Raw genomic sequence first — 25,886 nt, 5'->3', positions numbered from 1 at the left:
GTCTGGGCATTACACCCTGTGTGTGTCCCATTAGCCCCAGTCCACCCAGGACAGGCCCGGCCCAGGAGGACACACCGCTCAGCCTGCCCGGACAGGCCCACGCTCATGGCAGGCAGAGCGGACCCGAGCGCCCAGCTCCCGGGCCCCTTAGTGCTCAGGCTCAGGGCCGCCGTGCTGAGGCTGGTGTGTCCAGCCCTGCCTGCTGGCCCCCTGGAGCGACCAAGGCTCCCTGCCACAGGCAGGACATGAGGCAGCCCGGGGGAGGAAGGGCCCAACCTGGCCTCTGGAGCCACCGAGCCAGGCCCCACCAGGAGACCCCCTGCCCAGAACCCCCGATGTCCTGGGCCTCTGCGGGGGTGAGGGCAAGAGTGCGGGCCGAGCAGCCCGGGACTCAGCTCCCTGGTAGCCATGGCGGGAAAAGACCTGGGTGGGGCAGCGAGCCCGGGGGTGACGGGTCCCGCCAAAGCGCCCCTTGGCGCGGTCCAGGTCAGCGAGCCCTCCTGGGAGCCGGCACCGCGCCGAGGACCGAGGCTCCTCAAGGCTGCCCTGGAACTCCTGGGGGATCAGCCCACGGCCCGGCCCGTGGTGATGGAGCTGCTGGCTACTCCCCCTCCTGTTGTGCACCCCCACTAGGGTCTCCCGGCAGCCTCACTCAGATCAGCCTCCCGTCCCGGCTTGAGAGACCCCAGCCCAGGCTGAGTCTGGGGGGCCATTCAAGATCAGGCTTGGAGCCTGGATCCAGGCTGAGAAACCCTCAGCCTGGCGGAGGCCAGGCCTGTCCACTGTCAGAACAGGGCGGGAGGGTGCAGGTCCCCTCTCACGACAAGGCTGAGGGCTTTCTAGTCCCCCCTCCGGACAGTCTGGAAGGGCTCAGGACAGGGCCAGCAGAGCCTCAGGTCATGGGAGGAGAGTGTGGCCCCAGAGGGCATATGTCATGGAGCCCCGGACCCGGAGCCAGAGCACAACCCCAGAGCCACCCCCTCTGCCAACCACCAGCAGCCCGGCCTCCCTACAGAGTCCCGTGGGCTCTGCTCTCCACAGACCGCTGGCACTCCTCTCTTGGGCTGCTTTTATTCCTACAAAAGATGGCAAGCTCTGCCCAACCACATTGTCCAGTGCGCAGCAAGGCCCCCAGGGACACACCTCCCTTGGCACGAAGACTCGGGCACTGGACCCCAAGGGCTGGTGAGGGCGAAGGGCCGGCATGGGGAGTGACTCAGGGCCATGCAAGGGGCTGAGGAGGGGCAGTGGTGTCCAGACTCGGAGGCCCCATGTCCCCCAGGGCTAGAAGGTGGGTGGCCAGGGTCCTGGAGGCAGGGCCGTGAGCCCCCCAGGGCAGGGCTGAAAGAGGGCCGCAGCCTACCCACTGCCCGCCCGCCTGCCTGCAGGCTCCAGGCGGCAGCAGCCCGGCAGGGAAGGGCCAGGTGGCCAGGAGGGTGGCAGGCAGCCTCAGAAGCCCTTGTCCATGCTCAGGGTGCGGCGGGTGACATGCTCCAGCTCTCCAGACACGTAGTCAGCCATGCTGATGCGGTAGTGCGCCAGCATCTTCAGCATCAGCCTCAGGTTTAGCCACCACTGCTCCCGGGGCATGCGGTGCCTGGTGCAGGGCGGGGTCAGGGGTCAGGGCACTCCCTCAGCCGCAACTTCCTCCCCTGAGCCCTGGACCGGACGCACCCCCTGACAGGAGTGGCCCCCGGTGGTGGTCATGCACCCTGGGTGGGCATGCACCCAGGACGGACTCAGTACCCTCGCCAGGAACGGAGCGGGGAGCGTGCACCGAGACCTGCAGTCCAGCTGACCCACCGCGCCCCTCCCGTGCCCCAGCGCGCTCGCCCGGGGAGGTCTGGGCCCAGCCATCCGCCCTCACTCGGGAGGCACTCACTCGAAGTCGGTGTCCTTTTTGAGCTCAGTGACAGGGCTGAAGGCCACTGACTTCTTCTGAAGGCCGATCACACAGGCCGAGTCAGGGGCGTTGGCAAACACCCGCCCTGTGGACACAGGCACGTGCTGTGGCCCCGCCCCCACAGCCGGGGGCAGAAGGCAAGGGCAGGACAAGCCACCACCCCGACGTACCATTGCGGTAGACAGCCCGAAGCTTCTCGGACATCCAGAGCAAGGCCTTCACCCCCAGCTTGGTCCCGTAGTTCCGGTCAAATGGGGTTGGAGCCCCGCCCTGGAGACACAGTGGGTGAAGCTATTATCCAGCCTGCAGAGAGGAGACTTGGCCAAGGCAGGCCCTGTCCCCACAAGTCCCAAAATTTGGCCCTGCTGTGGCCTCAGGTGAGCTCTGCAGGCAGTTTCTGACACCCCGTCCCTTCTGCCTGCAGCACCCCTGACCCTTCCACCTCAAATCTGCCCTAAAAGCCACTACCAGGGGCCAGGCAGGAAGCTGACTAGGCACTGGGTGGGGCAGTCCCCATGGGCCCAGGTGTCTGGCAGGCAGGTCCCATCACAGTGAGCAAGGAACGCCCCCAGGGAGGGGAGCCCTTGGGGTGCACACAGTCCTAACACTGGGCTGGGAAACCCCACCGCTCTAGCTCCTTGTACGGTAACTAGGAGGCTGAGACAGAGAGCGGATGTGGCAGGTACAGGTGACCCCAGGGGTCTGGCCCCACCCCCTCCTGGCCGGCGGCAAGCCCTCAGCAGATGGAGCATGATGTCCCCACCGAAGTGATGGGGTGATAAGCACTTTGTTCCGGGCCAGGAGGGAGAAGCAGGCAGTGACCTACACCCAGGACCCCACAAAGCTGTGCATATAGAAGGCCCTCATCCTGCTGTGTCCTTCTGGACCATTTGGCCCAGTTGCAGATGAAGGCACGGGGTGAGGGACCCATGCCCCTAACGCCATACCTGCTGTAGGTGGCCCAGGACATTGGTCCTGCAGTCAAAAATGCCCTTCCCTTCGGAGGAGTAGAGGTTGTACAGAAACTCTGTGGTGTAGTGTTCATGGCACTTTTCATTTCTGGGAAGAGGACGAGAGGACCCAAGTTTTACACAGGAGCCTGCTCAGGCCTCCCCGATGCTGAGTCTGCTGGGCCAGGACACAGGCCTCAGGGGAATGCTGACCCCTCCCATCCCTCCCCAAGTGCCCCCCACCGCCCACCTTCTTCCGACCCACAGCCCAGGGTCTGGAAGCCCCTGCCATAGCTTGGGCAGACCCTCCTCCCGCCCGGGCCCGGGCCTGCCCGCAGCCTCACCGCAGCACCAGGCCCCTCTGGATCTCTGTCTTCATCTTCTCCGTCATGTGCTCCACGTTGGCCTATAGGAGCCAGGGACCAGTGAGCCAGGGTCGGGGCAGCAGCCTGCACTGCCCCACCGCAGCCAGAAGGCAGGCTGCCTGGGAAGGACTATTCCAGACCAACCAACAGGTAGAGCCAATGTGACCCAGGGGTGAGGGGGGGCATGTGGGTCTGCAGGTGGCAGGAGGGCGTTGCGGGATACCAGCTGGGCCACGAGGCCACAGAAGCTGCAGTGTGGACACTGGGTGTGGCTACAGGAGAAAAGGGGCGCAGGGCCCATGGCCAGGTCCCCTCGCAGGCAGGGGGCCGTGGCTCCATGGCTGGGCGCCACCCCGTGCCAGGCTGGCTCCTGTGTGTGTCTTAGGAGGGGCCGACTCCACCCCGCAGCAGGAGAAGGCGGAGGGCCCAGCTCGCTCACCTTCAAGTCCTGGATGTTAAACGGGTCCTCAAAGATGTAGGCGGCGTCAGCCCCCACAGCAATGCCGGTCACGGTGGCCAGGTAGCCGCAGTAGCCCCCCATAGTCTCCACAATGAACACCCGGCGCTTGGTCCCTGAGGCCGACTGCTTGATGCGGTCACAGCTCTGGGGGGACAGGGTGGTCAGGGTCCCCCTGGTGGGCCACAGGAACCCTCTATGCCGCAGGGACCCGGTTTCTCTCCGACGCTGACTGAGGGTCACTGGGAGGCCGTGTGCTGATGGCCCTCACCATGAGCTCTCCACAGGCCACGTACAGCTGCCCTCAGCCAGGGTGACTCTGCCCCTGGGGGACAACGGGGGTGTCGCTGGTATCTACTGGGTTCAGGCCAAGGACATCACTACGAGGGTCTCCCCCATCGATGCACAGGGAGGGCCCTGCTGCCAGCGCTGGTCAAGGTAATCAAGGGCGTGGGTGACACGGGTTCTTCAGATGCTAACGACGATGTGCCAGTGACAGGTAATAACACTCCTCACTCTGAATTGAGAAAAGGGAACTAAAACAGGGAGGTAATGGGTGTCTGAACCACGAGGCCCCACCTCCATGGCAGCGTTGACGGCGGTGTCGCAGCCCAGGCTGAAGTCCGTGCCCGGCACATTGTTGCTGATGGTGGCTGGGATGACGCACATGACGATGCACAGCTCCTCATAGCAGCCGCGGGCCTCCACCAGCTGCAGCACCCCCTCGTAGGCCTGCGGGGTGGGCGCGGGGGCTCAGGGCCAGAGAGGCGGGGCGGCGCGGGGGGCTACAGGGGTGGCGGACGGGACCCGCCCAGGGGCCCTGCGGCTCCTTTGGCCAAGGAAAGTGGGGTCCAGGGAGGACAGGAAGGAGGCCTGCAGGCCCTCTGTTGACCCCGATCCACTGCCTGCAGTAGGCAGGGGGTCCTGGCTCCTCGGGGAAGAGCAAGGACGTCTGCCCATCACTAGGTCGCTTGGGCTGCCAGCACCGGAGCCAGCACACAGGCAGGAGTGAGGCTGCTCCGGACCCCTGCCCTAGAGTGCCCTGCCCCAGAGTGCCCCGCCCCCACCTCAGGGGCCAGGCTGGGCACTGCTCCCTGGCCTCAGGCCAGAGCTGGCCCTGCCCCTGCGGCCCCCGCCTCCCCCCAGCACCCAGACCGCCGGCTTTAATCCCGGCTGTGAAGCCTCGGGAGAAGGGAAAACCTCCCAAAGCCCAACACCACTTTCCTTGGACCGTGGCGATAACCTCCCTGCACATAGGGTTTCTGGAAGGGCCACCTCAGCAGCCCAGACAGAGGGAGATACATCAGGTCCCCTCCCCAGGCTTGATCCCCTGTGGTGGCCTCACCTCGAAGCCTCCAATGACCAGCAAGGCGTGGATGTTGTACGTGCGTATGTTTTCCACGATTTTCTCCATGTAGCTTTTGGGCAGCGTCCTGCAGTGGGAGACAGTGAGATGAACACGTGGCCTCTGCACAGACCGCCAGGCTGGAAGGACGCACACACGCTGCACCTGCCCTGCCCCTGACCTGCCTCCGACCTGCACCGGAATGCAGGAAGTACAGGCTCCAACTCCCGGGCAGAGGCGGAAGCAAGGGCTCAGTGCCTGAGCCGAGTGGGGCCGTCACTGAGGGGGCAGCCTGGCACCCCCTCAGTGGCCTTGCCAGGCACTTGCCAGGTGATGGAGGAGCCCCTCACCCCTGGAGCCCGTTGTGAGCTCCCTGCAGGCCATGGGGCAGCCTAGCAGCCCTCCCCAACGCAGGCGATCCCAGGAGAGCCCGCAGCAAGGAAGCCCCTGGCAGGAGGGCCCGTACCCCACTCTGGCAGGTCACCAGCCAGAAGGGGGACCTAGCCCAGAGCCCAGGATGGGTTTCCCCTTGCACCCCCCACCCCCAACCCAGCCTGCGCTCTGGATCTCCCAGCTGCCAGCCGCTCACCTCTTGGTCCCCAGCATGGAGCCTCCGCGCCCCAGCCAGCCAGCCACATCATGCCAGCCCACTTCTTGTACCTGCAGGAGGGAGGCACAGCTTCAGAGGGACAGGCCAGAGGTGCTGGCCAATTCCTCCCCAGATGATGAACCTGTGCTCAGGGAGAGCATGTCCACAGGGGAACAGCACAGTCTCTGGTGCCTGGGCTGGGCAGCTCCACCCCGGGAACCAACCCCCCTCCCTCACCCTCTGATCTGCTTTCTTCATGGACCTGGCTGTTCACTGCGTTTCCCCTGGGTGGTTCCTTTTCCTGGTTTGTGTGTGAGCAAGCTGGGTCGTGGGTGGGTAGGCAGGTAATAAATCAGCCAACGACCAGCAGGCCCCGCCACCTCTCACCTACCTGACCCTTGGCCAGGCCTTCAAAGCCGTCGTGCACCACGTACACCTTGTGGCCCTGGGAAATGCCGGAACGCACCGCTGAACGCACGGCCGCGTTCATGCCCGCCGCCGGGGCGCCCACGTTCAGGATGGCCAGGGAGAACTGGGTCTTCAGAGAAGGGGACAAAGACGAGAGCATGAGCACGGGGGTGGGGAGAGACCCCTGACAGGACAGAAGTCAGTGAGAGGCAGGCTGTCGCGCCAGCCTGACTGCCCTGGGAGTGACAAGCATCTGTCCTCGGGATGCCACAAGCTCCTGGGGAAGAGCAAACAGGCTGCAGTGCAGGCCGCGCTCATAAGCAGCAGGGGCCTGGCCGCAGGATGTGGTCCCTAAGGGCCTCGCACCCCCCGCGGTGGCCACAGCGGGGCTCAGGCCAGAGTCCACGCCTGCCCAGCAGCCTCAGCAATCACCCTGCACGCGGGGGTCAGCATCCAGGACCCCCAAGGCCTTGGTCCGCGGGACGGAAGCACCGGGAGAGGAAGGGGGCCGCCGCAGTTGTGAGTGTTTTAGTAGCCACATTAAGTACGAACAAGCAAATGATACTACTTGGGTTAATTTAACTTGGTAAAACCAAAATAGTATCACCTCCACCTGGGATCAGTGTAAGGAATTCCTAACAGGTTGTTTCACATCTGTCCGGCCTTAGAACCTGGCCTCACGCCAAGTGCTCTGTGGCCACAGGTGGCCGGAGGCTTCACCAGGCAGCGGGCCCTGGTAACGCGCCCTGCTGCCCCCTCCGAAGGGGCCTGCAGGCAGCACGGCAGGTCGGGGCGGGGGGTGCAGAGGCTGCTGCTGGGCCCTCATTAGCTCCTGGGATAAAAGGGGGCTAGAGAGATGGACCACGGAAGGTGCCCCCAGGCTAGAGACACACTGCAGAGTCTCCTCAAAATGGTGACATTAGTGACAATGGCCACAACAAGCATTTACCAACCCCGCAGCTTCTGCCATGAGGTGGCTTCCACTCCCTGTGTCGGCCACCCCCATGACAGTGGTTCCAGGGGCAGTTCCAGGGCCCCAGCATCCAACAGTGTCTTAACGGGGCCCTTTCCTTGTCCCCCAGGACTTCGGAAACAAGGCCCACTCTCACACTTCCCTTGAAGAGAGGCCATTTCCCCTGGTGTCTGGCTGTCTTGGAACAGCTCTTACACGCAGGATGCCTTCTCCCCTGAGCTAAATCTATGGGCCTGACTTAATTTCTTAGGACTGCCTGATAAGCGACCGGCCAAGATAATCGCCAGGCTGCACACTGGCTGTTGGACACCTGCCGGTCCAGCAGAGGCTGAGCCTGACCCTCCCAGCTCACAGCTCCGACCCCACACAGGAGGGAGGGTCCCAGCCCACCTAGGCCAGGTAGAGCACCCTGCTTCCTGGGTGGGCAGCAGCAGGCAGCCCCCTGGGCAGCCCCTGGCCCCACAGGCTCTGCCATGTACACCACCTCACCTTCTCTTTGGAGATCTTCTGGTGCGCAAGCAGCTTGTAAATGTTCCAGTTGTTCTCAAAGCTCCTGGAACGGAAGTCAGTCATGCATGGTGCAGCCCACGCCCACAGTCCACTCCCCAACCCACGGCCATAGCCCACAGTCAAACGAGGAAGCACAGCGCCTGGCCCCTTGCTCGGCCGCAAAGGAGCCCCCTCCTCTTTTCTTGCCCCAAACCGGGGCCAGGTGCCATCACTAGGTGGTGGAAGACCCCACACAACGTGCAATCCCAACACGCCCTCAGCTAAGCCAGTACCTGAATCCAGCCCATCCGCGGTGGGCAGCCGCTGTCCACCCGCCGCCCCACAGCTCGCCTGCCTCCCTCCATGGGGACCCCTGAGGCCCTGTTCCTAACGGCAGGCTGCTCAGCCACACACACGTGGAAGGTAGGGTCTCAGGAGAAACTCAGAGGCCACCCCTACCGCTATGCGTGTCCTCTGTGCAGGGGTACAGACGTGTGCAAGCTGCCAGGAGCCTGCCGTGGACCTCCTGCCACAGGCCCTCACCTGCCACGGAGCTGGATGGCCTCATCGAACCGCTTCTCATCCATGGCCTTCTGCACATCCTTTGTCTTAAAGAAAAGCAAAAGCGCAGGCTGGAGGAGGCCTGGAGCGTGCACAGCAGCCACCTGACTCGGTGGGCCTGTTGCAGACCTGCCCAGCAGCAGTCACTGCCAAGGCCAGCAATCAGGAAAGCTGGCTGAGGCTGCATGGGCCCCGCCTGGCCTGGCCAATGGGCCCTTCCCAGCCACTTGACTCCCTCTCAGTGCCATGGGGCCCCACCAGGGCCTTGGGAAAGGACTCTGAGGCCCATCTGGCCCTCAGACCCACACCACCCCCACCCACTCACCCTCCCTCGGCTGCAGGGTCCCCCAAACCTGTAGAGCCAGGGTCAGCACCCCCATGCCCAGCCTCTCAACCTCTCTGCTCTCACTTCCCACTCCCGCTTCCGGTGGTCCCCGCTCTGGCCACACCAAATGTCCCCCACACCTGCCAGAACTTACCCCGTGGCTCCGGCCACCCACTCCTCCTCTTCCCTCCCATCTTTGCCCTACATGACCCCCACGACTGCCTAACTTACAAGGTAAATCCGTGGCTACTGGCTCTGGGAAGCTAAGGGACCTCAGCTTAGCTCCCACCTCTCTCAGGGCTCACCCACATTGGGGCCATGCTCACTCCCCTCCCCAGGACTGCAGGCTGCTGATACCCTGAGGCCAGCTTAGGGGGAGGGGGCAGGGGAACGTAACACACGAGGGGACAAGGGGGAGAGGGGACCCCTGCCGGGAGCACCAGAGGAGCCTGAAAGGACAGGCGGTGCTGGGGGCAGGGGAGAGCCACCGAGGTCCCCAGGGCACCTCCCTCGGAGGCCAGGCCGCCTACTCACCACCTGCACGCACTCCATGAGGGGCAGCCGCACGGACTGGTTGCCCGACAGGCTGACCACGCAGGCCGGCGTGTCGGGCGTGGCCTCCATCAGCGCCATCACCGCCTCCATGCCCATCTTGCTGCTCTGAGCGGTAGGGGGGCAGGGCTCAGGTGCCACCCCTCAGGGGGCGCACACACACACGCATGCGGACACAGGCACATGCGCGCACACGCGCGCTTGCTGGGCCGTTCTCTGCTCTGGGAGCCACACCGAGCCAGCACCCACGCCATGTGAAAACCCCCAACTTTCAGAGCTCCCCGCACCCATACTGGATGAAGCTTCTAGAACAGATGGCGACAGAAACAGTGACTTAATATGTCTACCATTCACAACAGCCCATCCAGCCCCACTTCATGGGGTCTCGCACAGCTCTACTAAGCCGGTGTGGCCCCGCACCCGAGGCCCGCAGTGACGTGACTTGCCCATGGTCACTCAGCCCAATGGGAAGGGCAAGGATTGGAACCAGGTCCCCAGGGTTCTTTCCGCCGTGACAAGGGTTCTCGATTAGGGCTCCCGTATGTCAGGGCTTTGCTGGTGTGTGTGCAAATGGGGAGCGTGGGCTGGCGGGCTGGGCCAGCTGAAACGTTTAGGAACGGCCCTCCCTGGGGACAAATCACAAATGCAGGTCCTGGCACAGTCGACGGGGACGGGTGTGCGAGGAAGGAAGGCCCGCAGTCACTGAGCTCTGCTCTGCGAGGTGTGGCAGGCGGGGCCCCTGCTCCTGTGGCACACGCAGACAACGCCCCAGGTCTCCGTTGCTTCCTGCCCCTCTGGGAGCGAGTCACCAACTGGTCAGATCTGTTTCAGTAACAACTATAGAAGAAAGTTCCCTTCCCCTCAGGAGGGCCGTGCTGCTGGCTCCTTAGGGAAGCCTGGGGCTCCTGGAGCTCAGTGTCCCATAACCTGACACACTGCGTAAGCCAGTGCCGCCCTGTGGGAACAGGGTTCAGGGGACCAGCACAAAATGCTGCCGCTATGTCTGTGAGCAATGTACTCCATTGCTCCAACGCAGGTATCTCGTTACGTGTCCCACCAGCGCCCAGGAAACGGCAGGCCAGCCTGCTCTCCTGCAAGCCACAGAGGCCCCAGGCCCACCCTGGCACATCTCAGCTGCCCAGGCCTGCTAGAGGGTCGGTGCCTGGCCCTGATGCCCCAGGCCCCTCAGGAGGCTGCCCTGAGCCACCCAAGGCTTCACACAGGGTGCAGAGGTGCCTGTCCGGGTCGGCAAGGCCCCTCCATGAGGCCAGGGTCCCGCCGCTCTGTGTGGGACTGAGGACACCATGCACTGCCTCCTGGGAAAGGCTCGGTGCAGCAGGGCACCTCCAGCTCGCTGAGGGTCCGAGCAGGTCATCTGGCCTCACGCCAGCACAGTGGCCCAGGCAGTCTCCAGCCCCTACCCAGGGTGACTGGCCCTCACATGCAGACCCTTTACCACCCATGGGGCCCTCCCTGGCCTGAGACCCTATCTCCATTTGTATGCAACACGGGTCCCACTTCACAGAGGACGAGGTGGGACCCAGCAATCATCAAGACGACAATGGCACACACGGGCCAGAATCCGACACACCCCCTCCCCAGCACCTGACCCCCCCAGGGATAAGAACTGTGGTGGCCTCGGCCGCGGGCCGGACTCAGAACCACCAAGCATCGGACTGCAGGAGAGCCGAGCCACAGGCCCTGCCGCTGCGCACCCTGCCCTCCCTTCCCAGGCACCTGTCACAGCCGCCGCCAGGAGGGTTGGGAGCTGCTGGCTCACGGGGCAGGGACGGGGCTAGGCCAGGAGGCACAGGTCCCAGGTCTGTGCGTCCCAGCCCCGCAGCGTAACGGAGGAGCCCTAGCTCGGCCTCACACGCGAGCACAGACACAATGAAGAGATGCTCACACACCACACACACATGCACACCTAGCCACACACACGCACTGGGGACCAGGGCCCCACCCCACCTACCAGGATTCGGTCGAAAGCGGAGGGGGTCCCGCCTCTCTGCACGTGGCCCAGCACAGTTACACGTGTGTCAAAGCCCAGCCTCTGCACCACCAGCTGTTCACCGGGAGAGAGCAAGGGGGTTCTTAGGTCCGCTGCCCACTCCCGCTGTCCCCACCACCCCACAGGACCCACTCCCAGGCCCCCACCCCTCTCCTGCCAGGCCTCGGGGATCCCAGGGTGTCAGCGCCCCGGGGTCCCCATGGAGCTGGCCCAGGGTCATGCCCACAGCGTGTAGGTGTGCGGGTGTGTTTCTGTGTGCATGGGTGTGCATTCCATGGATGTGTTTCCTTGTGAGTGTGTGCACATATCTCCATGTGCAGAGGCTATGTTTGTGTATGTGTTTCCGACTAAGTGTGTGGATGTAGAGTCCCAGGCAGGCCTGGCTCTGCGGAGAACATGTTCTGAATGAAGACCGAGAGCCAGTGGATGGAGAGCTCCCACCAGGCATGGGGGGAACCTTCGCCTTTGCGGCCAGGACTTCTTGGAGAGCCCGGGGCTGTCACTGAGGAAACCCTCCAGAAGCCTCCTGTGCCCCAGCAAGAAAGCTTGGGGACTGAAGATAAAGGGAGCCCAACCCACTGAGGCCCCACCTCCATCCCACCCACACGACCCAGGCAGCTTTGGGGGCCCCTCTGCACTCACGTCCTTCACGTAGTGCGAGGAGATGGGCTTTCCATTGCGGTCAATGGCACCCTCGGCGATGATGATAATGTTGAGCCGGGATCCTCGGCTCCGGGTCTGGGTCAGAGACATCCCCGGGCTCAGCGACCTTGGTCACCTGCCCCAACACAGCCACCACCCACCATCCCTTCCTGAGGCCCACACTGCAGGGCCCACAACCCACGTGAGGAGGGGCCAACAGGGACCCCCTGGCCCTCCTGGGAGCAGGGAGAGGTGGGCTGAGGGGTTGCTTTGCTGCAGGCCTGGGAATTTGGGGGCAGCAAAGGAGGCGGAAGGCCCTCCAGCCAGGGACAAGGCAAATGGTTACCGGTGAGATGACCCTTCCCACTCACCTCGCCAAGCCTCTCACACATGAAGTTCTCCCAGCCATCCTCGGGGGGCGCCTCGGGGATGAACAGCCAGTCAGCCCCTGAGGCCAGGGCGGACACCAGGGCCAGGTACCTAGAGGAGCGGGAAGGGCCACCTGCTCGGGGCTGGACCCCAGGCCTGGGTCACCTGGGCCTCGCCACCTTTGTCCTCCCTGCATCCAGCCCCAGAGATGGACTCCCACACCCACGACGTTAAAGGAGCACTAGCCCTGGACCAGGTGCCACAGAGGCACCTCGCCCGGCTCCCGCTCCCGGTAGCCCCGCACCCCCCTGGCTGACCAGGGCAGCCCCTTACCCGCAGTGCCGCCCCATCACCTCCAGCACGAAGGTCCTCTGGTGGCTGTGGACAGGAGCAGGACAGAAGGCCTCAGTGTTGAGCCTCCGTGAGCTGGGCTCACGGCCCAGCGTCACAGGCTGGCAGAAACAACCGCCCTCAGGCCACAGGAGCCAAGCCACACCACCCACGGCCCAGCTCTGCTCAGGAGTACCCAGGTGACACCGTGAACACAGGAGAAGCGGGCAAGACAGACAGCCCTTCTTATTCCCAGGGAAGCCAAGCGTCTGAGCAGACTAGGGCCTTGGGTCCCTGACCAGCGATCGGTCCGGTTTTCACTTTCTGTTCCTAAAGCTGAAGGCCATTTACCTTGCCCGGGCCTGGCCATCACTGGCCAGCAACAGTCCAGTGTTCCCCCCACCGCGGGATGTACCACCATTCCTGGGCCCTTGCTGGCCCTGCAGAGTGGTGGCTTCGCCCCTCGCCAGGAGGACAGGCTTGCTCGTCTGCAGCCTGGGCGGGGCCAGTACAGTCCATGGGCCTTGCTCACCTCTGGGCAGTGGTGGTGATGGCGTCAATGACCTCCATGATGCGATGCAGGGCCGAGTCCGTGCCGATGGTCATGTCGGTGCCACAGAAGTCGTTGTCGATGGAGCCCACCAGCCCGGCGATGTTCAGGTGTGAGTAGGTCTGAGCCGTGCTCTCTGAGATCTTGCCTGGAAGCAGCAGCGGGGGCCAGCTGAGGCCCACTGGCCACAGCACGGGGCAAGAGGCCCCACCTCCAGCCCGTCCACCTGGCAGTGTGGCATGGGAAGGTCCCCAGGCCCAGCTTCCCCATACCCGGGTCCTGCCACGGGACTCCCAAGCAGGGAGGGGGCTGCTGAGCCCCTAATGCCAAGCATAGACTCCTCACCCCAAGCGGGAGACCTCCAGGGACCTTAGAGAGGGACCGTGCCCCTCATTTCCAGGCCCCGCACAAGCGGCACAGACTGAACTTCAAGAGGTCGTTTTCCAGCTGGCAACCTTGTGACTACGTGTCTTGGGTGTTACCGAATATTAACTATTACGCGTCTGCAAACTGTGACAGTCTGTAACCCACACCCAGGAGGTAAATACAGCCAAGTCTTATCCACACAGCGTGGGGTGAACCAGCCTGCACCTGCTGTCCACCATGCCTGGGGGTCCCGGATGTGGGGTTCCAGGGGCTCCAGCTCAGACACTGAGCTCTCTACCAGACAGCTTCTGCAGCCGCCCAGGGTCGTCCCAACCTCAGGCTGGGCCAGGCCGCTGCTCTCGCCCGCCACCCCCAGTCCTGCCTGTGCCCACTGCCCAGCTTCTGCACACCCCACCCCGCACCCCACCCCACTCCCCGCCCCACCTTCCTTCACCAGCTCCTCCAGCAGGCTGCCCCACTCGCTGCGGAAGATGTTGGCTCCGGTGAGGCTGCCGTCCCCACCGATGACGCACAGGTTGGTGATGCCGCGATGGACCAGATTGTAGGCCGCTGCCAGGCGCCCCTCCCGCGTGGTGAAGGCTTTGCAGCGGGCACTGCCGATGATGGTACCGCCCTGCGCAAAGGAGACAGGAGCCTTGGCCAACAGGGCAGCAGAGGGCCCCACGAGGACGCTGCAGGGACCTGGTGCTGGGCAGGGGGGACTGGTGGACCCTACAGAACTGAAAGAGTGTAGCTCAAGGCCTCCTCCAGAAGCCTGGGCAGGTGTCCCTCACCCCCGGGCCTTTCTCTGCAGACAGGTAACGCGGAGAACACCCACCTGTCAGGACTGGGAAGTTCAAACAAGGTAACCAAGTGAGCAGGCTCCGAAGACTAAGGGGCCACGCGATGTGCATGTGCGCATGGACACACACACTTGAGGGCACACATGCATGCACACGGGCCAGGTAACAACACGGGGAGAACCCAGAGCCCCGAGGAGACACGCTTGTGGCAGCTTGGGCCAACAGTCATGTGACACCTCCCTGCTCAGCTTCAGCCGAGCTCCGCCAGGGACCCTGCCCTCAGCCCACACCTGCCTGCCCGCTGTGCTCCAGGCAGCCCACCAGGACATAGGGCCCCCCCCCCCACCGCCATGCTGCTCCTGGGACGCTCCGGGCTGGGCTCACCCAGTGGTATTGCCCTAGAGGCAGAGCCCAAGCCCTCCCTCCTCTGTCCCCCACAGCACCCCTCGGGCATCCCAGGGGCTGTCCCGCCTCCTGCTTGTTTGCTGGACCAACCAGGGCCAGGGTGGCAAACCCACTCCGTCCCCCAGGTGCCAGGAGAGCACAGCCCGTCGCTGCCATCTGGGCTGGGCAGGAGCGGCAGGCAGCCCCTCGGGGTTGGCCATGCCCGCACAAGGCCCGCACCAGCATGCTGGGCACCGGGGTCTGCGCCCATCTGTCCGCTGCTCCCACCCACCCATGTGTGCCTCATGATTGATGACCGGCCATTTGAATGAGCCGGTGTTGCCTAGTGGCCTGGGATAAACAGGTGACGCATGCCTGCACCACTGTCCCAGCCCTGTGGGAGAACGAGGGTCTCCCCACAGGGACATGGTTCAAAAACCACCCCTCCGAGGAGTCCCGGCCAGCGAGGCGCCTGCCCGCTGCCCTCAGTCAGCTGGAGGGCAGCCTTGGCCCTGGTCAGTGGGGGGCCAGGTGGAGGCGCAGTGAGGCCACTCCAATGCTGTGCCATGCCTTTTGCAAAGTGTCCTCCCCTCCCCTGCACCCTTAGCTGGAACCGAGGGCAAATTCTTGTAGCAGAGATGTCCCGGGGCCATTGCAACTCCACAGCCCCATGGCTGCCAGGGGGCACGGTCAGCCTGGCACCGAGCCCCGGGGGGACAGGGTGTGCCTCTGTGCACGTGTCCATGCATCCGTGCGCCCGCGTGTCCGTGTGCCTCTGTGTGCCACACACGCGCTCACAGGCACAAAGGGCTTGCTGCAGGCCTCACCAGCTGGATGATGTTGGAGACGCTGAGCCAGTTGGCTGGCTTGATGTTCTCGCCTCCCTCCACGAGGCCCTCGTAGCCCTGAAACCAAGGAGCACAGGCATGAGACAGGCCCCCGCAGCGGCCAGACAGCCCCCTCATCGGCAAGCAGGGTGCTGGGAACCTGGCCAAAACCCCACCCGGCAGGAAGCAGGCTCATGTGTCCTGACCGCTGGGCCGCTCCTGCCCCCCCTCCCAGGGGCTTGGATAATGAAGCCGGGGCGGGCCGACAGCCCTGGGCTGTCGGGGGTGAGGCCAGGGCGCCCAGGTGGCCCTTCCGGAACCCCTCTGCAGGGCTGGCAAGGATGTTCTACGCCGTGTAGCTCACAGGGCAGCGTGCTCCCCTCACAGGCAGCCCACTGGGCAAGTGTTCTCGAGCACCCAGGTCACCGTGCCCAGCACCCAGCAGCCCAGTGCCCCGCCGCCCTCTGCCCTTCCAGGACCCTCCCTCTGAGAGGAACGGGCTATCCTGCCTCCTAAGGGCCGGACTGATTAGATGTAGAGATGACAGCAGTGTCTGCGGTGTGTGTCTGAGTGCCCCTCAGCCCGGCATCTGCGAGGCCCCACGCCGCTGTGCACAGCAGGGTCTGACTGGCTGCTGTACCCCAGACCGCTGAGCGCGCCCCACGGTCATGATTGGGTCCGCCCCAATGGCGGACACGTGGGAGGCCTCCAGTTTGAGGTTAGAAGAAATAAGGCTGCGAAGAACACACGTCCCCTGCACGAGGGCTCCTGAGGGCTGGGCGCACGAGCGCCGTCGGCGGCTCACAGGCAGGCGCCCGCTGAGCTTTGTTGCCCTCCTCACCAGCCAGCCGTGCAGCCGGGCTTCTGGGAGCTCCACCCCACAGCGCCGGGCCATGCTAGTCTTCATCCCAGCCGCTGCATGTGGGTCCCTGCCGGTGGTAGTGTGTCGAGTTTCCCTGGTGACCACATGCTGATTGTCTATGACATAGGCCACTTGTCGGCTGGACCACCTCTGTGAGAAGTGCCTGGTCAGATGTCCTGTCCATTTTCTCTATTGTGTGGCTACTCCTTTCTTATCAGTAGTTCTTTATATAGTCTGGAGAGAGGACAGGTGCATTTTATAAATGGCGAAAAGACGTGCCACCATCAAGCTAAGATAAGCAGGGTCACCTCCTCCAGGCAGCCCTCTAGCCCCTCCAGTGAAGTAATGGATGAGCCACTGCTCCTGCTTGGGGTGGGAGCCCAGCTTGGCTCTGGGGCATCTACTTTCCCCTGCCTCCTCCCTTTGGGCCATTCCAGCCTTGTTGTTCTGTCACCCAGGCTTATACGGCCCTGGGCAGCAGGCCCTGGAGCGGGGAGGGGCAAATACTCCTATCCCTGGGAGTGGAGGTGGGGCACTACACACAAGAGGCTGCAGTGAGGTCCCAGGGAGGAATGTTTCTCCCGCTCAGGGCTACAGCCGAGCCCACGATGGCAGGCAGGTGCCCATCCTGCCGGGAACCAGGATTAGAAGAAGGTCCTCAGGGCCGCAGAAGGTGTAAGACCGCAGTCTGGGGACCACCAAGCTACCTTCAACAGCTTAGGCCAGGCTATGTCTTTCTCTTCCTTCCCTCTTTCCCTCCCCCACTCTTTGGTCAGGAATTTGGCCACAAGGATACAAGCCAGCCCTGCCACCACCACCCTTGAACAGAAAAACAGGAAAATTACCCGAACATCCAGAGCAGGCACTACCCAGAGCAACCAACTACACAAACAGGCGGACCTCAGTCTATAAAACCCAGGACCGGGCACAGAACCCGAGCGCAGAGCCAGCCTGGCCCCTGCTTGCCCCCGCACACCGGCTCGTATCGAAGTCTCAAGACACAGCCCCATTGGAGCTGAGACCCCAGCTCCTCCTGCCCTTGGACCTCAGTGCTCCGGACTCTCCGGCCTTCAGGATTGCACTGGAAACAGGACTTACACCACCAGCGTTGCTGGGTCTGCAACCTGCGGACGGCAGATCACAGGGCTTCTCAGCCTCCGTAATCACGCGCCTGGGTTACGATGGCTTGAACAGCTGGGAGCCGGGCAGACCTCTCCGTATTGTGAGCTCAGGCCTCCCCCACAGCATGGCAGCCTCGGGGCAGCTGGAGTTCTCATGTGTCAGCTGGCTCCCTCCTAAACCGCCATTCTGAGAGACTCGGGAGAAGGCTTTAGACTTTTTTTTGACCTAGCCTTGTAAGTTCTAGAATGTCACTTCTGCTGAATTCAGAATACAGAGAACAGATTACAGCCTGCAGTCAAGATGGCAGTGTAGGGAAACACGGTCCTCAACTCCTCCCACAACCACATCAAAATTACAAAATTGCAGAACCACCCTCATTCAGAGCTGCCTGAAACCTAGCTGAACAGAAGTCCTAGAACGAAGGATAGAAGAAGCCACGTCAAGACTAGCCCCTCACCCATGTGTGGTGGTTAAAAATCAGGAGGGATATCATCCCGGCTGCGGAGATCCCCCTGAGGAGGGAGGGGCCCCGCCCCACACCGGACACCTCAGCCCAGGGATCCAGTTCCAGGAAGAGAAGTTCCCATAACTCCTGGCTGTGAAAACCAGCAGGGACTGTGGCTAAGTGATATGGAGGGCTCTGGAGTCCCAGGCGTTCCTCTTAAAGAGCCCATGCAGGGAGTGACTCGGACTCACTCCCTCTGAGCTCCAAGTGCTGGGGCAGAGCTTGACAGGCACCAGGGACATACTGGAAGGAACTCAACTGTCTGGTCTGAGTGAGGGCTAACCCAGAGAGAAGAGCTGGCAGAGGTCATTGTTCCTTTGCTGAGTGTCCCCAGTCCCACAAAGCGGGCAGGTGTGTACCATATCTGAATCACTATCAACCTGGTTAACACCGTGTGCCCCATCCTGGCGATTCCAAGACCCCACCCCACCCAACTCTTGGGTCTTTTCCATACAAATGGCTTGTCTTGGTTCATGCTGTGGACCTTCCTAAAATCTCCTAAACAGGCAGCACCTGGCCTCGACTTGCCCCTCTCCTCTTGCGAAACAGCCCCAGGCCCGGCACTAGCAGCAGCCGGCCTTGGTTCACAGCCTGGCCTCTCTCAGGAGCCTCCAGGCCTAGTACAAGTAGCAGCCATCTGCAGATTACTTTGTAGCTCGGGCAGGACGTCCCCAGGAAGGGCACAGGCAGCAACTGACCTTGGTCTGCACCTCCCGGGAGGCCCCAGAGCCAGTGCACCCAACAGACAGGTCCAGCCCACACCAAAGCACAAACCAACCACCTCCATAGGCGACACCCTCAAGGGTCAGACTCAGCAGACAGTAACACTGTAATAATTATGTATGCTGTCAAATGGGTACTAGCTTTATAGGGGTGACCACTTCATAAGTTACAGAACTGTCTAATCACTAGATTGTACACCTGAAACTAATATAATATTGTACATCAACCGTAACTGAAAAATAAAAAACTGTTTTTAAAAAAGTCTCATGGACACAATCCTCCTCTCCTAGCCTTAGAACCTTTTCTAGAATGTCTCTGCACAACTCGCCCCACTTTCCGTCACCTCTACCCTCCCCACCTCTCCTCCCTCCCCCCACCCAGGGCAGGCCCCCAGGCAGCCCCAAAACTGGCTGCAGGCCAAGTACATTGCTGGCAGCTCTTCTATGTCAATGCTGAGCCCACAAGTCCAGTTTTGGCTCCTGGGTGAATAAAAGCCATTTCCATTCACTGAGCCTTTTGTGGTGTTGGCTGTGAAAAGCGTTTTAACTAACAATGTTGCCTTAGCTTTTGTGCCCTAACTTCCCCACAAAGAAGGGATAGGTATCCTCACTTAATAGCAGAAGAAACTGAGGGTCACAGAGGTGAAGGGACACACCTGTCACTTGTGGACAACCTCAGGCAGGCCTTGGACCCACCCCTCCCTGCCTGGAGGCCACACACCTAGTCCACTCCCCAGAGAATCTCCCCTGTCCCCCAGAAAACTCTAGACCAGCATCAGGGTGTGGGCCGCACCTGCCCAGCGGCTGAGACTCTGAGACGCCTGCCTCCCAAAACAACCTGGGGCTGTGCAGGGTCCCAGCCACCCAGTCCTGATCCGAGGGCCAGACCCCTGCGGAGAGGGGGGCCCACAAACTGCCACTCATTCACTCATGCAGCCAAGGGCTGGGTGTGGCCTGGCCCAGCGTGGGGCCGGGGACAGGGGCAGGGACAGGGACAGCCCGCAGGATGAGGAAGGAGGCTCAGGGAGAGCAGGGAGGCCAGGGTTTGCTACTTCTTGCCTAAAAAGTGCAAACAAAATAACACAGTGCCTCCAGAAAACCACAAGACAATGGAGGGGTTCCACAGTGTGTGTGTGTCCATCTGTCTGTGAGCCCCAAATGTGACACAGGGATTTTGGGGGGAGGGGGCAGTGGATGAGGCAAAGGGGGCAGCAGTTTGGCTAGAACAAAAGAGAACACGTCTCTGCCACTTGGTCCAGAGGGGGCTGTTTGCTGTTGTTACCTGGATGCTTCGCACAGGGTGTGTGCATGTACGGGTGCAGGGGGGCTGGGGGACGGCAGATGGGGGCTGAGGTCCTCGGCCTCAGACGAGGAGGACAGCAGTTGGTGCCCTCCGATCTCCCCAGGGACACGGCCCACCCCACAAGGACCCAGGCTGGGGCAAAGGCTCCTCACCCACACCCCAGAGCCGGGCCCGGCCCCCCCCGTTCCGCCTCCTCGTCACCCACCCCTCGCTCTGGGCCTAAGCCTCAAGTTGAACCACAAGGGACCACTGTGGGACAAGGCAGGTGTCCCCCTGCGTCCCCCACGACTCCCTGCTGAGCACACGCAGCCCCCCACCCCGTGTGGGGCCCGGACCCCGCCCGGCCTTACCTCATAGATGAGGAAGACCTTGGCTCCCACATAGATGCCCATTCGCGTCACAGCCCGGACGGCGGCGTTCATACCTGCCAGGGAGTCAGGGCGACACCGTCAGTGGAGGTGCACAGATGTCAGGGTCCTAGACCAGCCTCTCCAGGGGACGCCAAGCCAGGAGTGGGAGGTCCAGCCCCAGGTCACAGGGTGAACCCCAGTCCCTTCGGCTCCGGACCGTCAGAAATAAGCCGCCCCAGAGTTAAACCCGGACACTCCCCATCAGGCTTCATTCAGCCTGAGCGTGGCAACGAGCTGTGTGCGAACGTCCGGTCACTTCAGGCCTCATCCGGCCCCGTGCTGCCCCCGCCGCCTCTACTGAGCTCCCCGGCCACGGCCCTGGGGGCAGCTCAGGGAGCACCCTGGGCACAGTGCCCACCCTGAGACCATAAGCCCCTGCTCCAGGCCCCCACAGGTGGGCTCCGTGAAACAAGAAGAGGGCAGCGACCCCGAGGGCGTGGGGTGCCAGGGCGCCCGCAGCCTCAGGCGGGGCGGCTGAGCAGGCTCGCAGCCCCCTTCCGGCAGGCGCACCGGGCAGCGGCAGGGCCGGGCAGGCCACCCTCTTCCCTGTCCCCCAAGCCTGGCCCTTGCGCCTGGCTACTCCCCTGCAGCATAGGCATCCTGGAAAACGGGGACCTTCGTGGGGCTGCCGGGGGCAGCACGTGGGGAAAGCTCTGAACCCGGAGGAGCCTCAGGCCCTTCCCTCAGGCCGGTGCCAAGACCCGCAGAGGACAAAGGTGTCCACCTGGGGTCCTCCCGACAAGATGCAACCTGAACGAAGCCCACGTAAGGGACCCCTTGACAGACACCGAGCACCCGTAATGGCCCCGCATGGTGGCCCCCCCAGCTGCGTTTTGAGGGTGCTTTGGGGCCTTGCCCCAGACACAGGCCTCCAGGTGGCCCGACAGCCAGGGCCACGGCCACCACAGGTCTGGAGAATGCCAGGCCAGGTCCCCGGGCAGCGGCCCTGGTGCGGGACTGACCAAAACCGTCTTTACTGAGAGTCCACGCCACAAGGACACCTGTGTTTCAGTACAAAAGGGGCGAGCAGGATTCCTCCTGCCCTCCGAGAGGAAGAAAGAATGACACCCACAGTCACCACCCAGGGTTCCGTCCTGTGACGCTGGGCCCAGGGCCGGACCACAGGAGCGCTGCGCTCGGTGTCCCCCGAGGACCCTGCTGCCCGCACCGCCCCCCCCCCCACCCCGGCCTTTGTCCCTGGCCCCGAGCCAGAGCACACATGCACATCCTGTCCCGAGCTTTCGAAAGAAAGCCTTTTCCCTGGAGGCCTGTAGGAACGCCAGTGGGGCAAGGGCCCCCCCGGAACCCTGCCTTCCAGGTCCCTGAGCGCATGGAGCGGGTGGTGCCCGTCTGCTCGGGTGTCCTGCAGGGGTGCCAGAGCTGCCAGGCTCCCTGGCGTCATGCGCGGCCCACACGGTGACTCTGACGTGAGGACTCTCAACTTTTACCCTGGTTACAGGCATCTCAGCCGGTCTCCAGCCCAGAAGGCAGGGCCCGGGGGAGTGAGCAGGACATAGGCGACACATGGAGGGCCGCACGGCACCTCAGGAAGACCCAGCGGGCAGGACCTCGGAGGCTCAGGGCGCCGGGCTCCCACGACAGCAGGCACTGGCACTGACCCGGCTACAGATGAGAAGCCCAGGTCCCGGAGGGAGGGTAGGGACCTGCCAGAGCCCAGCAGTTGAGGGCACCCCAACCCCTCCTTGGGCGCAGTGAGCCACCCTGTCCCCACCTGCAGCCACAGCTCTGGCTGCCCATTGTCCAGCGCCCAGGGCTTCTGGCATGGGGTGCCCAGACGTCGGGGCAGGAGGAGCACAGGGGCCACACTCGCAGCTTCCACGCAGGGCTGTAACCAGAGAACCCCATTTCTAAATAAATCATGAATGGTCCGTGTCCCTCCAGTGCATGGAACTAGGGTGGCAGAGGCTGATGTTGGGGGCAGGGACCCGGAGAACACCCACTCCCCCACCAGACAGCTGGGCTGGCCGAGGGACCCAGATTGGAAGCTCAAAAGTTGCTGCCCGTGGTTGGGGGGCCCAAGGACTGCAGGGTCGCCGGCCCACCCTGCTTCACAGGTGGGGTGGGGGGCGCTGAGGAAGACGAGACAGCAGTAAAGCTCCCTGCTGTGGCCCCTATCCCCACCCACCCATGGTAGCGGGTGGTTCACTCCAGGGTGTCTGCCTGCCCCGGCCGCCCTCACTGGTGAGGCCACTTCGGGTGCACCGCAGGCTCAAGGGGGGACGCCAGCAGCTGGGAACAGGGCGAGGAGAGGGGGTGGGGGTGTATGGGTGGTGGCCAGGGACCCAGGCCCACCGTCCCATCCAGACCTCTCTCTGGTCACCCACCCCTGACTTGGCCAGCCTGGGAACAAGGCCACCTCTCTAGCCAGCTTGGTGGGCTCGAGGGACCCCAGGAGTAGAGTAACATTTTCAGCCTTTTGGAGGAGGACACCCCACAACGGAAGCGATGCCATGGAGACAGTAGCCTGCACGCATGGGTTACCCAGCGCAACTCACTGTAAGTAGCCGCCTTAAAAAGGTATTTTTAACGGCCTCTTAATCTGCTTTTCTTCCTCAAAATAAACCCTGGGCCAGTCAGGAGAGTGGGCAGGAGGGCGGCTGCATGTACCGGCTGAGGGGGCACGAGGCCCAAACCCTCGGTGAGGACCAGCCAGGGAGGTGCATCCCGTGACTTCCTGTTGGCGGGAAGCCGCGATGCCACCAAAGAGAGTGAGGTCGATGTGTTTGTGATTTTACCACGGTCAGCTCCCAGAAAAACAAAAGGTACAAGAGAGTGATCCTGAAAGGACACCAGCCTCCGCAGGAAACTACATTAACAGGTGACATGGAGACACAGGGCCTGGCTGGGACATACGAGATGGGGGGTCAGGAAGCTGAAGCCTCAGCTGCAAATACTGGACATCAATGTCCTGCTGATCTACAGGAAAAGGCAGGTCCTGCCCATTCTTCAGGGGGCAGGAGGAAGCCGCTCACAGGGAGTGGCCGTGGTGTGGGGCGGGATGGGGGGCAGGGTGGGCCCGACTCCAGCTACTTCTGCACAGTCCTCTGACTTCCTTGAACAACTGCTGTCCCTCAGCTTATTGACACTTCCTGTGGTCAATAAGGCCCCCGAGCTGGTGGAGGACACCACTTCCAGGCTGACTAGAAGGAACCTGCCAGGTGGCCTGTCTTGCCTCTCCCCTCCCCCAGCCCTGTTTACAAAACGGGAAACTGAGGCCCAAGGGAAGTGCTTGGTTCAGGTCACAGGGATGGTCAGTGCCGGCCAACCAGGACCTGGGTCTGGCCCTCCACACCGTGAGGCGGGCCGGTGTGCAGGTTCCAACAGAAGCAGACTGTAGCATGCGGGAGGCCAGCACCGACCAGGGAGGGCATGCACAGGACAAAGGAGGACAGATGGGGAGGGCACATGCGAGACCCAGGAAGGCAGCCTCTGGAGGGCCTCCACGGTACCATCATGTCTCCGTGAGGGCAGCCTTTATTTGGAAGGACCTGCGGGAAACCCAGAGACAACCTGAGCACCCACGTCTGGAGCTGGATCACAGAAGCCGGGATGGGAACCAGGTAGGAGTGCACCTACTGACTTCCCAGAAGTTACAAAATTAAAACGCTATGTTCTGCCATTGTCCCCGCTGGCCCTGAGTCTTCCTCGCGGCATCAGCAGCACCGTAAACTGGGGGAGTCTGTGCAGTTCTCCTCTGCGTAGTTCCAACCAGAAACCACGGCCAGCTCCCATGTCTGCGGGTTGCAGCGAGCACACAGGAGAGGCGCGGAGGCTGCCAGCGCTCTGGGGCAGTGGCGACACTTGCAGAGAAAGGCATGAAGGTCAGCCAGCAGGTGCTCTGATGGCCACGCTCCAGCTGTGCTCAGGAAGCGCCGCCTGTTCTGCATGAGGCACCGGGGCCACAACTCAGACCAGCTTTGCACCCTGACCTCTCGGCATGCCATTATCCTCCCAGCCCCCCTTGGGTGCTGTTGTCTCCGCTGTGCAGGCAACAGTGCGGGGTGGAGACCGCTCTGCCTGCACCAGCCACGGGAGTTGGGGGCCTCGCTGGCCTCTTGGTGCCTGTCTGGCAACGTAGGTCCGGCCCTCCCAGGGTGTGCCCTCTCTCGCAGTCTAATCTCGCAGGATGATGCTTCTTCCCCAGGGCTACCCTCTGAGCCTGCTCCCCCCAGCCCGGGCTCACTGGCCATGCTGTCCAGAGGAACAGGCAGCAGGTGCTCTGGCCATGAGGGGCTGTGGAGGTGCGGGAGGGCACACTGAGCACCAGCCAGGCCAGGCTCGAAGGGTTTGGCCTGCATCTTCAGGAGGCCCCTTGCAGGTGGGGACACAGACAGAGGCCGGTTCTCCCCGCCCTTCCCTGGCTTGTGAAAAACTCTTTGCAACTCTGAGTGGGGAATGGGGAGGCCCAGGCCTGAGGTGGGAAGCGGAGGTGTGTGTCCACACTCTCTGATCTGGAGGGAGGCAGACCAAGCCCAGCTGGTGCAGCTTGGGGGTGCTGGCTCCATCCCTTCCGGTCTTCCCTCCTGGTCTACCTAAGGTCCCTCCTGGGGTTCAGGGTGTAGCCATATGGCCCAGCACCACAGGTGCCGAACTGGCCATACCAGGTCAGAGGAGCTGAAAAACAGCGGTCAGGACAAGACAGGGCTCCCGTGGGGGACTGCTGGGATGGCCCCCAGCCCCCAGGCAGGGCACCTGCTCATCTCTGCCAGGCCCCAACTGCAGGACGCCTTGGGCTTTCCCTGCACAGGCGTTGAGAATAGGTCTGAGCTAAAGGAAACTCCCAAGCCACAGACAGCGCAGTTCCCCAAGGTACCCTCTTCCTCACCAGGCTTCAAAAAGAGACTGAGGGGCTGTTCTGGGTAGGTATGCCAGCCAGGATAAAGGGCAAAGGCAGGGGGCGGGGTGCAGGCGTCAGAGCCGCCCTGGAGGCCATGGTTGGGGGACTCAAAGTGTCCCGAGCTCTCCGTTTCATAACCAGGAAGAGCCTGGCTCTCGTGGAATTCCGGAACCTCAGCACGGCCTTCAGGAAACAGCTCCCCAGACACGTGCCACCGGGAAGCGGGGCAGGAAGCCTTCGGGTCGGCAGGAGGGGTGACAGCGGCCAGCCCTGCGCCTGCCCCGCGGGTAGTGACCGGGCCACTGCCGCCGTGCAGACACACCTCCGCGGGCGCGCGAGGGCGGGGCGCGGAAGCCGTGGCGTGCCGCACGTACGCGGGCGAGCGGGCGCGTCAGGGAGGGTCCGGGAACCGAGGAGGAGGGTTAGGGACAGGGCGGGGACGGGAGGCGCCGCGCGGCCCAGGGACGTCGCTGACCCCAGGTCCTGGCCGACCGTGGTGCTCGTGCAGAGGGTCCCGGAGACAGGTGGACGGCCCCCGCCCGCTGCCCCGCGATAGGCCCCGCTGCCCGCCCACCTTGCGCGTCGCCACCGCTGGTCAGCACGCCTATGGCCTTGCCGGCCCCGCACATCCGCAGCTTCTCCAGGTCCACGGTGGCCATGGTGGCTCCAAGTCGGGCAGCTTGCTCTCTGCCCAGGAGGCACGCTCTGCCCGGCCCCGGCCCCGCCTCCGCCCCGCCCCGGCCCCGCCCCCGTGTGAGGTCACCGCTGCCCACGCCTGTGGGACGACCGAGGAAGGGTCCAGCGCCACCGCTCGGAAAGCGCCCGCAGCTGTCCCCAGGGTCCCGGGGTGCCCAGCATCACCGCTAGTGGGGACCTGCGACCTTAGCAGAGCTTGGCCAGCTGCT

At 63.3% G+C, this 25,886-nt stretch overlaps 1 protein-coding gene across 1 annotated transcript; it reads right to left on the bottom strand.

Annotated features, from left to right (window-relative positions):
- Nucleotides 1-1,064: 1,064 nt before the first annotated feature.
- Nucleotides 1,065-25,683, bottom strand: PFKL (phosphofructokinase, liver type). The gene is made up of 22 exons (XM_054576400.1): nucleotides 25,556-25,683; nucleotides 20,064-20,137; nucleotides 15,200-15,277; nucleotides 13,630-13,819; nucleotides 12,802-12,967; nucleotides 12,273-12,317; nucleotides 11,942-12,050; nucleotides 11,571-11,666; nucleotides 10,890-10,982; nucleotides 8,900-9,025; nucleotides 8,023-8,087; nucleotides 7,480-7,543; nucleotides 6,001-6,147; nucleotides 5,610-5,680; nucleotides 5,021-5,108; nucleotides 4,255-4,407; nucleotides 3,658-3,822; nucleotides 3,198-3,259; nucleotides 2,851-2,962; nucleotides 2,074-2,173; nucleotides 1,883-1,988; nucleotides 1,065-1,597 (listed from the first exon to the last, which is right to left on the bottom strand). The coding sequence occupies exons 1-22, from the start codon at nucleotides 25,638-25,640 to the stop codon at nucleotides 1,450-1,452; spliced, it is 2,343 nt and encodes a 780-aa protein (XP_054432375.1). The 5' UTR covers nucleotides 25,641-25,683; the 3' UTR covers nucleotides 1,065-1,449.
- Nucleotides 25,684-25,886: the final 203 nt, after the last annotated feature.

This window comes from Pteronotus mesoamericanus, unplaced genomic scaffold (genome assembly GCF_021234165.1).
Source record: "Pteronotus mesoamericanus isolate MK-2021 breed Mesoamerican mustached bat unplaced genomic scaffold, CSHL_Meso_final contig_116, whole genome shotgun sequence".
NCBI classification, from domain to species: domain Eukaryota; kingdom Metazoa; phylum Chordata; class Mammalia; order Chiroptera; family Mormoopidae; genus Pteronotus; species Pteronotus mesoamericanus.
The sequence above is the reverse complement of the archived record's forward strand: the minus strand, read 5'-3'. Positions and strand labels throughout refer to the sequence as shown.